The sequence below is a fragment of the Leptonychotes weddellii genome, chromosome X (assembly GCF_054177405.1).
Source record: "Leptonychotes weddellii isolate Sample4059 chromosome X, ASM5417740v2, whole genome shotgun sequence".
Lineage (NCBI taxonomy): Eukaryota > Metazoa > Chordata > Mammalia > Carnivora > Phocidae > Leptonychotes > Leptonychotes weddellii.
Window position 1 is genome coordinate 14,433,269 of NC_138385.1, and position 14,204 is coordinate 14,447,472.

Genomic DNA, 14,204 nt, shown 5'->3' on the forward strand with positions numbered 1-14,204 from the left:
CAACGGGCATTTCTAAAATACAAAATGGATAAAATTCTGAGAGGAAACATGCAATAAAGCTCTACTAAGCAGCTGGCCACAGAACTAGAACATTCTACTGATGATTTCAATGGGACTCCAGATGCTTCCAAACTCAACTTGAACTCTCATCTTAGGCTTTGTATTTTGCTTTTCCAGTTTCACTAATGACACAAACATGCTACAAAATAAAAATCCAGAAACTCACATTAGAAAAGCGTACTGTGCAACGAAAGGCAAGAAGAGCATTTTGCATGGCTCGGGTGAACGGTGCTGTGCTGTAGGGGTTCTAGTGGACAGAGGGGGGTGGGGTCTTCTGCATCTTCCTCACCCGTGTGAGGAAACGCACGCCCGGGCCTCTTGCCCACGGAGCAGAAGCGGGTGCTTGAAGGAGAGCGAGTGAAAAGACTTAAACCTTCATTTATTTCTTACTTATGACTACATCTATCATCTGAAGTAATAATGGGACAGTTATTGTACATTAAAGCTGTTCAACTGTTGCAGCCAGCAAGAAGTGTCGCCCCAGCCTGGCCCAGTTCCAGCTCTAAGGACGTCTGTACTTGACTACAGCTTTATGTGACTAATGGGAACCATCAGTCTGTTCAAATTATGAGGTGCTGGAAAGAGAAAACAAGTCTTCTCTTTTGTAAATTTTTGTATGGGTTCTGAAAAATGAGAGTGAGAAAACGAGGCATTACTTACATTCAAATCCCTGAAGTATTCATTATAGTCAAGGGCATATCCTACAACAAACTTGTCTGGAATTTCAAATCCGACAACTAAAAAGAATCATAAGTCATCATTTAGATACAAGAAAACATCACTTTCAAATCGAATGCTTATGAATGTGCCTTCTCTACAAATACTCTCTAAAATCTTAAAAAAACAAAACAAAACCAAACCAAACCCAAATACCCTCTACAGTAACTCTCAACCAATTCACGTAAAACTTGTTCGGGTCAAAGATGGTTAAATGACTGACATAAAGTAATTCACTTACAGTCTGGTTTATAGCCAACACTTCGAGGAGTCCTCTTCACCAGCAAACTGTTAATTACAAAATGTAACATGTGACATATGGAGACATGACAGGGCATTACAAAAGAGAACATTCATGCTCTGAGACATGGTCTCACCCGCACCTAGAATACTTTCTACGTGAAAGACTATGAAATGGGGAGCTAGCTCACAGGGACTGGGCGGGCCAGCAGTGCGTTCCCACCACAGCCAAGGCCCCTGCCTGCTCCCCACCCGAAACACGACTGACGGTTCTGAGAGCTGCACCTTGACCACTCAGCACCCACCAAAAGGCAGCGAATCAGAAGGGTGAGTGGACGGCGAGTGCCAACGAGCAGTTTCACAATCCCTGGAAATCCAATCCTAGAGCTGCAAAGGGGTGCGGGAGATGTGAGCATCACCTGAGACTCTTAATACGTGGCTTACAAAGATCATGAGGCTAAAAAATAAGTAGCATGCTCGAGGAGCTAGTATTCATTTTTGAGAGCAAAAATTGCAGTTGGGATAAGCCACCTCTAACATAAGCCAATTTCGTAACTCAAGTGTGTACTACCTGCTGAAATTTTTCAGCCATTAAGAAAAGCTATCGACAGTGTTTTGAGAGCCTTTACATGTTAAGGGCAGTCCCAATAAAACTCACGATTTTATATCTTCTTAGATAAATATATTTAAAAAGCTGGAAAGGACAGGGGCACGTGGGTGGCTCAGTCGGTTAAGCCTCTGCTTTCAGCTCAGGTCATGATTCTGGGGTTCTGGGATCGAGCCCCCCTCCCCAGACCCCCCGCCCCCGCATTGTCATCAGGCTAACTGCTCAATGGGGAGCCTGCTTCTCCCTCTGCACCCCGCCCCGCCCCCCCCGACTCGTGCTCCCCCTCTCACTCTGGTCTCTCTCTCAAATAATTAAATAAAATCTTTTTTAAAAAAAAAAGCTGGGAAGGACATAAAGTGATATTCAATCTTAGCTACACATCAGACTCACCTGGGAACTTTAACAAAACAAAACCCAGATACCCAGGCCACACCCCCGACTGATTACATTAGAACTGCTGGGGATGGGACACAGACATAGGTTTCTTTTTTTTTTTTTCTTTAATTTGTATAAGTAAATAAACTATACAAGTATACTTCAGAGATCTTGTGGGTATGGTTTCAGACCACCACAATAAAGCAAATATCACAGTAAAGGGAGTCAAATGAATGTTTTGGTCTCCTAGTGCACAAAAACTGTTTACATTATATTGAGGTGTATTAAGTGTGTAATAGCATCACATCTAAAAAATGTACTTATCTTAATTTAAAGACATTTTATTGCTAAAAAATGCTATCATCTGAGTTTTCCGAAGTCATAATCAGTGATCAGAGATCACCACAGCAAATATAATAATAATGAAAAAGTTTGAAATATTCCAAGAATTAATCAAAATGTGACAGAGAGAGGCGCCTGGGTGGCTCAGTCATTGGGCGTCTGCTTTCGGCTAGGGTCATGATCTCGGGGTCCTGGGATCGAGCCCCACATCAGGCTCCCTGCTCAGCGGGAAGTCTGCTCCTCCCCACCGCTCGTGCTTGCACACTCTCTCTCAAATAAATAAATAAATAATCTTTAAAAAAAAGTGACAGGGACATGAAGTGAGCAAATGCTGTTGAAAAACTGGCGCCTACAGACTTGCTCGATGCTGGGTTGCCACAAGCCTTCGATCGGTAAAAAAAAAAAAAAAAACCCCATGGTATCTGCAAAGTGCAACAAAGCAAAAGCACAATAAACTGAGCTATGCCTGTATCAAAAGTTACTACGCAGATATAGTTATAAAGTCCAATGTTAACAGCTTATTCAAATTTTTCATTTTGAAATAATTAGATTACCAGGAAGTCACAAAAATGCACAGGGAGGTCCCGTGTGCCCCCTGCCCAGCTTCCTCCAATACTAACAGCTCACATAACGAGTAGGTGACCACAACCAAGTGGACTTTGGGGAACTGACCTTATCCAGATTGCACCAGTCTTACACACATACATGCGTGTGCACGTGTGTACTTCTATGCAATCCTATCACACGTGCGGATTCACGTAACCACCACCACACTCGAGATACAGACCTTTCCGTCACACAAGGCTCTCTCCTGCTACCTCTTTATTTATAGTCACACACCGCCATCACCTCCCTCACCCCTGGCAACCACTAATCTGCTCTCCATTTCTATCATTTTGTCACTTTAAGAAGGCTGCATAAATGGAATCATGTAGTAGGTAACCTTTCGAGATTGGCTTTTTTTTTTTTTTTAAAGTAGGCTCCACACCCAGCGTGGAGCCCAACATGGGGCTTGAACTCATGACCCCGAGATCAAGACCTGAGCTGAGATCAAGAGTCGGACACTTAACCGACTAAGCGCCCCCAGGTGCCCCTCGACATTTGAGGCTCATCTAGGTTGTCGTGCGGATCCACAGCGCAGGGTTCCATGGACGGGGCCCTGCCGTTTGTCTAGCCATTCACCCGCTGGGGGGGCATTCTGGGTGTTTCCCGTTTGGGGCTATGACAAATGAAGTTGCCATGAGCTTTCGTGTATGAATATCTACGAGGACCCAAGTTTCCATTTCTCCGGGATAAAGGCAAGTGCTTGAGTCGTACGGCTGCCACATGCTCAGTTTCTCACAAAACCGACAAGCTGTTTGCCCAGGCAGCCATTCCATTTGACATTCCTATCAGTTAAGTGTCTTTACATTTTTAATTGAACTTCTTAAGTTAAAATGCTTATCTCATCCTTCTTAAACCTGCATTGAATAAAAAGAATGAGCTGCCAGGCTTACTCCAAGCACAGATACATATACCTCGTAAAGGGATATATGATATACCTGTGATATTAAAATCTAATGGTGAGGGAGGGATTAAGAAAAAAAAGGTTAAGAAACACTGACTTAGGCCAACTCCATCACTAAGAAATGAATGACCTAATAAGTACTCTTTGAGCACTCCACACCCCCAGCAACACAAAATCCCCCTCTGTCGTGAGGCAGTCTACCTCAATTCCACAGCATTTTCCAGGAAAGAGGGACAAAAGACTATCCCGAGGCTACAGACTATCCTACACCACAGTAGAGAAATAAGCAAGTGCGTGGACTGGCTTACGGGAAGCTACTTAGTGCCCCAGAATGCATCACAGGTAGAGACCCTCTTGTCACAGCTGTCCCAAACCCACCGAAAGGGACTGACCCACACGGGCACCAGCTATCAGAGAAGCCCCAAAGGACAAACTGCTGACAGATGATTCATTAGAAGGCTCACTCTGATTCAAAGATGCTCGATATGGGATACTTGGATCCTTTAAAAGAGGTTTATCAAAACCAGTTAATCATTTAGGAAAAAAATTAGATTACTATTTGACCCCTACACCAAAATTATAGAGCGGTCAAAGATTTAAAAATAAAAGAAGAAATTGCAATCCCCCCCAAAACAAAAACAAAAACCACCCCCAAAAAACCACCCCGGGTGTTACCCTACCGAAAACTTAAGGTGGTAAATAAAGCATGAACTGTGAGCTGGGTTGCCTGGGTTCAAATCTCACCCCAATAGGGTGCTAGGCACTGTGCCTCTGGACAGTTCCCTATGCCTTGGTATCCGTAACTGTAAAGTGGGAGTAACAGTGCTTCCTAGGAGTTGTTAGGGATTAAGCTCTAATTATAATTAAATATAATTAAACTAGAAACAAAGGTAGAACTAATAAAACAAAATCCAAACAGCACAGGCAGGGCCTGGAGATGAGACTGGCATACGTCGTCACCACATCACTCAATTCCAGGAGCTCCGGACCCTCAGATCCCACCCCCTTCCTACTACCTCCTAAACCCAATGTGGGATCCCTGGTCTCAAGTCTTCAAGAAAGTCCCAAATCTTCTACCATGCTCCCCAGGACAAGTTGGTATCATTATTAGCATGCTAAAAAACCAAATGTTATTAATATTAAGCAAAAAGAGGACCACAATGAAGGGCTTCCTTAACACATGACAAAATTATTTACAAAGCATATTTACTGAGTCTTATTTGAGGTCACATTACTTTCTGAAGGTAAAACAAGTTGAGAACATTTACCCTTACAAAGAAGCAATTAATTACTTAATCCTGTTTCAAATGAAGAAAATAGCCTGTCAAAATGTTATATACATACCTTGCGACCTTGACCATCTTTGGATTATGCTCCTTGACCAAGGAAAGCAAGGTTTGCATTGTTTTGCCAGTGTCAATTATATCCTTTAAAAAAAAAAAAGACATTTAAACAGCAAATAAAACCGAGTCATATAAACACGAAATACCAAAACCCCACGTGTAAACAGAAGAATGCTATTTTTCTTTTTCAGTGTAGCCAACTCTCAGATGCAGGTGGTTAATAGACTACACTCTGAGAAACACTGCTGTACGCCATCTTGAAAGTATCCAAACTAATAAGGTTTTACTATATAAAATGACTTTATATGAAAGTGAATCTCCGCTGTTTAGTCAAAAGCAGGACATTATTCAAAACAAACCCATCTCTAATTGGGAAAATGCTTCTTAAACCATAACCCTAATGTTCTTCAGTGAAAATACTCTTATGGACGGTATAAAGCGATGCTTCACAAAGTGGGGTCCGTGAGTCATCAGAAACATCAGGGCTGGAGACTTGTGAAAAATGCAGAGTTCCGGGCTGTGGTGGCTAGAATTCAGATGGCCCCAAGACTCCCGTCCCCTAGTGCACACACCCAGAATAACCCCCCCAGCCCCAGCATAAGCACAACCTGGGAAAATGCTGGGACGGTCTCTCCTGTAACTAGTTATGTTCAATGAGGTGGTTGTAGCACACTGGAGAGAAGATCTCCGGCTGGTTTTGAAGAAGTCAGCTGCCATGTGAAGGCCACGTGTTAAGGACATGAGGTGGGCCTGTAGGAGCTGTGAGCGACCCCTGGCCAGCAGCCAGCAAGAAAACGGGGCCCTCAGTCCTGCAACCACCAAGAACTAAATTCTGCCAACAACCTAAATGAACTTGGGAGAGGACCAGGAGCCTTGGGTGGGATAGGAGCCCCAGCCTTGCTTCAGCCCGATGGGACTCTGAGCAGAGGACCCAGCTAACCTGTACTCAGGCTCCTGACCCATGAAAACTGAGACCCTGAACATGTGTTGTTTTCAGCTGCTAAATCTGTGGTCATTTGTTAGGTGCCATTACCCCAGACAAAGTCAATCTGAAGTGGAATTAATGAATGTACATTTAAAAACAAGCAACCAGGGGTGCCTGGGTGGCTCATTTGGTTAAGCGTCCAACTCTTGATCTCAGGGTCAAGAGTTCAAGTCCTGCAATGGGCTCACGCTGGGCGTGAAGCCTAATTAAAAACAAACAAACAAACAAACAAAAAACCCCAAGCAACCAGTTCCCAGGGATATTCATGTACACGAATCCTCTGAAAACAGTGTTGTCTGTTTAGCTTTTGATCCGTAAGCTGGTTTCTATTAATAACAACAAAAATGAATTGGGGGTTACTGGTGCTCTTCAGTCTTAAACATTTCACATGAAAGAATGAAAACTCATTCTACTGGTGAGAGTATAAAGCATACAACCACTCTGTTAAGTCATTTGGCAATAACAACAGAACTGAAAATGTACCAACCCTACAATCCAGTCACTGCCTGCATCTAGAAGGGACCCACACAAGTGCACGCCGAGTACCGTAAAGGGATGCTCTTAGCAGCCCTGTTATAGCACGAGAACTACGAGACTTGCCCTATTCATGGGGCAATAAACTGGTGGGTTCGTACACTGCCGATTTTGCATTTTAAGCCAACTAACTGTAGGTCTCAACACGAATAACCTCAGAACTTATTATGAGTGAAAATAACAAGATGTAAGAGAGAACATGTATAGTTTGGCACTATATACATTTTTAAATCACAAAATACGTTTTCCATGTGGATACATACATGAAAGAGAAGTATAAAAAAAGACGCATGGGAATGATGTATATCAACTTTAAAAGAAAGGAGAAACTTTTAAGCCCAAAAGAGAGGGGTAAGAAATATACCAACATTTTCCCATTATCCAATAAAAACAAACTACTAAGTATTTCTTACAAAAAACCAATCTCACTCCCTTATAACACAAGGCCACCGTTAAAATTGATGACGAGGAATTTCTTTCCCTGGATTACCTTTAGGACTGTGCATACTAAGTCAGAAAACCATAGACACTATATTGAAAGTATGTAGAACTTACCTCAACAATCAAGACATTCTAGAAGAAAAAGAAATGAAAATCAGTACAGTAAATCAGATAGTGTTTCCAATTATAACTCAAATCACATCATAACAAACTCATTATCCAAATTCTTGTTTTTAAGATACTTTCCTATCTCAAACCCTGATTTAAACAATGGGCCATCTGCTGGGATTTGGACCTCTTTAATGTGAAATTTTCACTGTAATGGAATTTTTTAAAATAAAATTTGACCTATATGTTCATCTAAAAAAAATTCTCATTACTTTAAACAGAGGTCTCATCTTGGGCAAATCATGAAGTTTCTCTGGGCCTCAGTTTACCATGTGTAAAATAAGGGATGTGAACTAGTATGTATCTTCCAAGTCTACATTCAAGAACTATAATTTGTACCAGAACTCCAAAATCATGCCTTTAACTTACCATACAGGATCCAATTCAAAACCCATTTTCTCATTAGGCTGAAACTGATCTGTTTTTTCTGGATGTGTTCACATTCTTGGGCTCAACTAAAGAAAGGTACCAACGCTTCCTTCCACCAGAAACCCTCACCCCAATTTCTACCTCTCAGAATTTTATAGCTGGAAGAGAGCCCTTGCAGGAGAAACCATCTAACAATTACATCTGAGGTAGAGAAGAGTCCTACCTGTTCTTATGCTAGTTACAGGAACGAGCTAGCATTTCACATACTGGTTATAATCACTGTCCCAGGGAAGATTCATGCTATATTGCGATTTGTAGTTCTCACTTCTTGGTCACATACCTATTGCATGACCATTTTAAGGTTCTATATATTCCTCTAAGTCAGTGGTTACCAAGGTAGGGCACACAAGATCCACAGGGTTGTGCAAGAAAGAAGTATTAGACCTTTTAGGTTGAGCTGATGTCAAATCGCTACAGCTCTTAATAATGGTAGAAATTCTCATTCTTTATTTTTAAAACTGCATTCTTACTTCAGAAATGGAAACAATGAGGCTTCAGAGGTCAAATGATTTGCCTAAAGTCATAAAACTAGCCAAGTGGTAATGAGGTGTTTTCAGGGTCCAAAGCCCATATTCTCAACCACTAACTGGGGGGGGGGGGGGAGGGGGAAAAACATTTATATACATATGTATCTACACACATGTGTCCCCAAAAAACTGAAATAGAAAGTCTAAATAACCCACAATCTCACCACCAAGAAATAACTTCACCCAACTTAGATGTCTTGATTTTTTTCCACAATTAATGTGCTCTACTGTGACTATCATGAAAAGAAAATTATTTTAGAAAGAGACGTTTAAGATCACAAAGTCATGTAGTAGGACAGAGCCATTAGGTGGGAAAGGCAAGGTCAAATGGAATCCCAGGAGGCTTTAAAGGCTAGGTCCCTTCCAGCACTAAAAACTGACTATAGGAGTAAGGGCTTCAAATGACTTCTAAATATGGGCAAAACACGCTGAAAGGGAAGACTAGGTCTGGCAGTGGTATATATGATGGGCAGGAAGGGGAAAGAGTCAACAGATTATAATTTCTCTTTTGAAGTTTTCAAAAGATGTTGAAGAGGACAAGATTAGTTTGGCAGGACCCTGATATGGGATAAGAGGATTTGACACAAGTGTTGTATGCTTAAGTCTCCTAATAGACACTCAGTCAAGGAAGCTATAAACATTTAAAAGCCAGAGGAAGAAGAGAGCTTTGAGGCCAGAAAGACCTGCATTTAAATTCAAGCTCTACCACTTACTGGCAGCGTGACTTTGGACAAGTCCTTCAAATCTACTGAGTCTTAGTTTCCTGATCTGTAAAACAGGGGTAACAGGATCTACCTCACAGGATTGTCGTGAAACTTTTATGAGATTCTGCCTTTATATCTGGCAGTGTTTATAAATAAATAACTAGCAGCTGAAAAAAATATAGCAATCTATCATTTCTCATTGGTTACTCGAAAATCATTTCAATGTATCACAAGAATAATATTCAAATATCTTAATATCTCTATTATTTCTGCCAATTGTCTATACTGGAACAATCTTGATGTATTTAGAAAACTCCTTCTGAGATTTCTTAAGATAGTAGTATGTTTGAACTGAGTATTCCCACTACCAGAAAAACTGTTGTAAGAGGTCTACATGCATTATCTCACTTAATGCTCTGAACTCTGTGAGGGAACTGCCATTATTTAGTCCCTACCTCACACAGAGGAGACTGAGAGGTTACATAATCTGCCCAAGGTCACACAGACAAAGTACTGAGCCAGGCTTTCAAGCAAAGCTGCCCATCTTGGGGCACCTGGCTGGCTCAGTTGGTAGAGCATGCAACTCTTGATCTTGGGGTCGTGAGTTTGAGCCCACGTTGGGTGTAGAGTTTACTTAAGGAAAAAAAAGCTGCCCATCTCTAGAACCCACACTTTCACATCTACTACATGATACTACACTACATGTTTTGCTGTGTGAGTCTATTTTTAAAAAGAAGACTGTCTTTTCCCCCAAAAATATATATATACTTTTGAAGAATTCCAAATTAGATCACACAGAGGAAGACAAGAGTACTTTGTAATACAGACTTGAAGTTTAACGTTGGATTCTGCTGCCTCTCTGCTATATGACCTAGGAAAAGAAAGCTAACTGAGATTGCTTCCAGGGGTTAAATAGCCCTTGTGTAAGTGCATAAATAACTGTGTAAACTGCCTCGTAGTGATAAAGCACAGTGTTACTGACTGACTCCTGGCATGAAGTCAAGAGAACTCTTTTCTTCCCCTTCAAGACACATACCTTTCCAGTCAAAGTTGAGAGATCATCTCCACCAATTACTTTGATGTCCCCTGTTGACTGGTCATTCTAGTTAAAAAACAAACAAAAAAAAGATGTAAGTATATATGTATATCCTTTTGTGTACACGCCTACATTTCAAATTATCAAATGGGAACTAGAAGATTTAAGAAGTTAGCTATCTAACGTCATCGCATTATGATATTCTAAACGATACAAATTATAAGAATTATGTTTCAAGAAATGAACGACTAGGTAACTTTCAAGTAGAGATTAGTGAAAATTTAAAAGTTCTAACTGGCCATTACTGATTTGATGCTCCTCAGAGTCGTACAAGTAGGGCACACACATCTTCGAGTGGGCAGTATCCTAGAAACCACCCATCTTCAGTCACAGTAATTTCTGAACCATGAAGTTATTAGCACGACATATGTCCAGTTCTGGCCCTGGACCATTGCCATGAATCAAGCAAGCTGTAGGTTCTGGTCTGTATCACACTCAACCCCAAAAATACTGCCCTCAAAAGTCTAGCCCAGGCACATGTCATCTTCAGCACAGTCTGGAAAAGCAGGTCTGATTAGCAGTCTTTTAAGGCCTTCCTCTTAGGAGGCTCCCAGTTTTCTGCTATCACAGAATCCAGTAGAAACCCTTACAGGAGTTTCAAAGGGAAATCCTCCATACCCACCGTAGTTGGTGGTGACAGTGATCATAATTTGACTGAACTGGAGCCAAAGAGCAGGTGAACAAAAGAGCTGAGACTTGCCCTACCAGAGAGCAAACCATACCAATGCTACGACAATTACAACAATGTTGTGTCAGCACAGTAACAGACAAAGAGACCAAGGAACAGAACAGAGCCCAGGAACATATGAGGATTTAGTATACAATAAAGATGATATTTCAAGTCAGTAAGGAAAAGGTGAATTATTCAGTGAAGCAGTTATCCATTTTGGGGAAAAAAAATAAAGTGTGATCCCTACCTCACAGCATACACAAAAATAAATTCCAGATGGATTAAAATCTAAATGTAAAAAATAAAGCCATAAGCAGACTGGAAGAAAATGTAGAAGAAATATTTTCACATTCTTAGAGAGGGTAAAAACCTAGGGATATCATGAACCCAAACGGAAAGAAAAGATCTGTTAACAAATATTCCTATTATATGTTGAGTTCCAAAACTAAGAAGCCAAAAGGAAAATGAAGAATGAACACAAATAGGCAATTCACAGAAGAGAAGGCCAGAACATATAAAATGGTATCAATCTGAGAAACAAACACTAAAACCATGTGATTCTACCATTCCTCCATTCACGCTGGCAAAACTTAAGCCTGATGATATATGTTGACAAAAGTGAGGGGAAACCACTCTTGGTGAGAGAATAAACTGGTACAATCTCTTTTGAAAATGGTACAGCAATACCTATTAAAATTTAAGTATGTGTGCCGCTCGACCCGGCAATCCCACTTCCAGGAATCAATGCTATAAAAACACTCACAAATATGCAAAGGTACATACAAGGAGGTTCACTGTATCAACTATTTATAAAAAAAGAAAAATGGGAGACAACCAACGAGTCTATTAACAAGGACCTATTTAAATTAAGTGCATCCGCACAAGGTAATGCCACGCAGCTATTAAAAAGAATCTGAAAATCTATACACACTGACATGACCGATGGGAATTAAAAACACCAACTAGTAGAGCAATGTGTTGTCTACGAAATCACTTCTGTTCAGCAGTTTAAACAAATTTATAACATCAATTACCTCTGAGTGGTGAGAATGGGGAATAACAAAGCTTTTTACTTTTATATGCTTCCATTCTCATCAGATGCTTCTATATACATGTCCATTTTTTATGGAGTGTCATTTTTGAAAAACACAACTGGGCCAAAACTATTCAGTGTTGCAAACTAAACAGATCTAAGTAGGACTCCTGATATGAAAAAAATCTAGCATATTACTTCTCATCTTAAGGAAATTACATACACCCTTTATTCTAACTAACTTAAAACCCAGAGTTTCAAACACAGGAAAGTGATCAATAGCCAAAAAAAAAAAACCCCCGTACAAAACCTGAAGCTTTCCAGGAGAGTCAGTCATAGTAAATTATTTACACTGTGTATCAAAGTACATAGTGACATCATCTGTAGAAGTTTGGTACTACAGTCCAATTCCAAATGACCTTTTTTTTTAAAACATAGGAAAGAACTAAAAAGTATGGAGTCATGGAAAAAACCCCTGTGAACCAAAGACTATGATGATAGGGTAAGAAAAAAGAGAGCTCCAAGCATGCAAGTCACTGTTGCTTCACTAGCATCCAAATCTCCATACTCCTGTTTGCCTCCAAGGTTGTTAGCTTAAATCTCTTCTGAGGCTTTTTTTAAAGATTTTATTTACTTGACAGAGAGACAGCAAAAGAGGGAACACAAGCAGGGGGAGTGGGAGAGGGAGAGGCAGGCCTCCCGCTGAGCAGGGAGCCCGGATGTGGGACTCGATCCCAGGACCCCGGGATCAGGACCTGAGCCGAAGGCAGACGCTTCACCCACTGAGCCACTCAGGTGTCCCTCTTCCGAGGCTTTTTTTTTTTTCTTTTTTCTTTTCCCCATGTGAACAGCCGCCTTTCCAGTGGAGGCTAATAAAGAAGATTCACTGGAGAAAACTGCTACAGTCCACTTTGCTAGAATACAGGTATAAGTGCCCCAGTTGCACAGAAATGGCATCGCTGGATCAGTTACCCCACCAGAGGGATTTCCCTCCCTCCCTCTCGCCCCTCTCCCTCCTCTCCTGGTGGAACAAGCTTCCCACTGTAGTCCTGCTTTGTTACGTTACTGAGTGACCTTGTATGCCTCATCTTGAACGAGATGATGGGGCTGGCCCAGGAGAGGGGAGAGTTCCTGGCCCCCATGTTCTTCCCTCTTCTCTACCATCCCATCTCCTCATTCTTCCCAGCCAGAGAGCCCAATCTGTCCTTAACTCAGAGCGTCATTGTCAATGACATAAAATTGCCAAAGAAGCTCTCTGGGTCTACAACTCTACCCTTAGCATCTGTGTTTCCCTTTTGTCTACCTTTTTTTTTTTTTTTTTTAAATGTTAAGACTGCCAGTGATGATTTCTGGGTTTTTTAATTCAAATATAATTAACACACAATGTTGTATTAGTTTCATATGTATAATTACCTTAATTTTTTGCTTTTTAAGGATTTTATTTATTTATCTGAGAGACAGAGATAGCACAAGCGGGGGGGGGGGGGCGGGGAGGAGGAAGCAGAGGGAGAGGGAGAAGCAGACTCCCCGCCGAGTGGGGAGCCTGACGCAGGGCTCCATCTCAGGACCCTGGTATCATGACCCGAGCCAAAGTCAGAAGCTCAATTGACTAAGCCACCCAGGTGCCCCCAATTACCTTTCTTGAGTCTGGGTGAAAAGATGAGAAGAGAAATAGAGGAGCTTCGTTTATTCCTATTTGTATATCCCTAGGGATTCTGTGACCCTCCAGGCAGCAACAAGAACTGCAGCGTGGTATTGGAAAAGAGGAGAGAAAACTATGGGAAAACATACCATGAGAGGGCTACAAAAAACCAGCCTGGGACAAACAGGCCTCCTCCTGTGTGCAGAGGATGCAGAGGCCAATCCCCAAAGCTGAGCTCCCAAGACGGCAAGACTAGGGAGTTGTACTGAGGTAGGAAATCTGGGCTTAGCACCTCACAGCTTGCTTACTGCAGTGAACCTGGGACCGTTCTTTCAGAGCCCGAGTGGAGTTACTGGGAAACTCATTCCTTCTACCTCCAGCTAGGCCCCGGCCCGCCACACTCAAGCATGCTTTCTCTGCACATCCTAATCGTGACTGTCCTCTGTCCTGTTGCTGTTTTCCCGTACCCTGATCAAGTATCAACAGCAGTGAGAATATTACAATCATATGCTTTTAGAGGTAGACTGCACCTCAGATGAAAAATGGCAGAGATCCAATTTTCTAAAAATAGATGCAGAAAAAGAGAAGTCTGGAAGGATATGTACCCAGGGAGTAATTTATTTACCTGTATTTTATGAGTTTTTTTTAAAAGAACGTGTTGCTTAAAAAAAAAAAAAAAAAGCTATTATCACCAGTTAAAACAATGCTGATAGTGAGGGACACGTGGTTGGCTCAATGGGGAGAATGTGTGACTCCTGATCCTGGGGTTGTGAGTTCAAGTCCC

The 14,204-nt window shown here is 41.5% G+C and overlaps 1 protein-coding gene across 5 annotated transcripts in view; it reads right to left on the minus strand.

The window, feature by feature from the left end:
- Positions 1–14,204, minus strand: part of HPRT1 (hypoxanthine phosphoribosyltransferase 1) — a 53,321-nt gene that overhangs the window by 15,953 nt on the left and 23,164 nt on the right. Inside the window, exons 4-9 of one of the 5 annotated variants that reach the window (XM_081808229.1) lie at positions 10,016–10,081; positions 7,266–7,283; positions 5,193–5,275; positions 1,019–1,065; positions 721–797; positions 1–199 (exon numbers count right to left, since the gene is read on the minus strand). In XM_081808229.1, coding sequence (XP_081664355.1) covers positions 152–199; positions 721–797; positions 1,019–1,065; positions 5,193–5,275; positions 7,266–7,283; positions 10,016–10,081 — 339 coding nt within the window. In that variant the 3' untranslated portion in view covers positions 1–151. The other 4 variants (XM_081808228.1, XM_081808232.1, XM_081808230.1 and 1 more) reach the window with 4 other exon arrangements.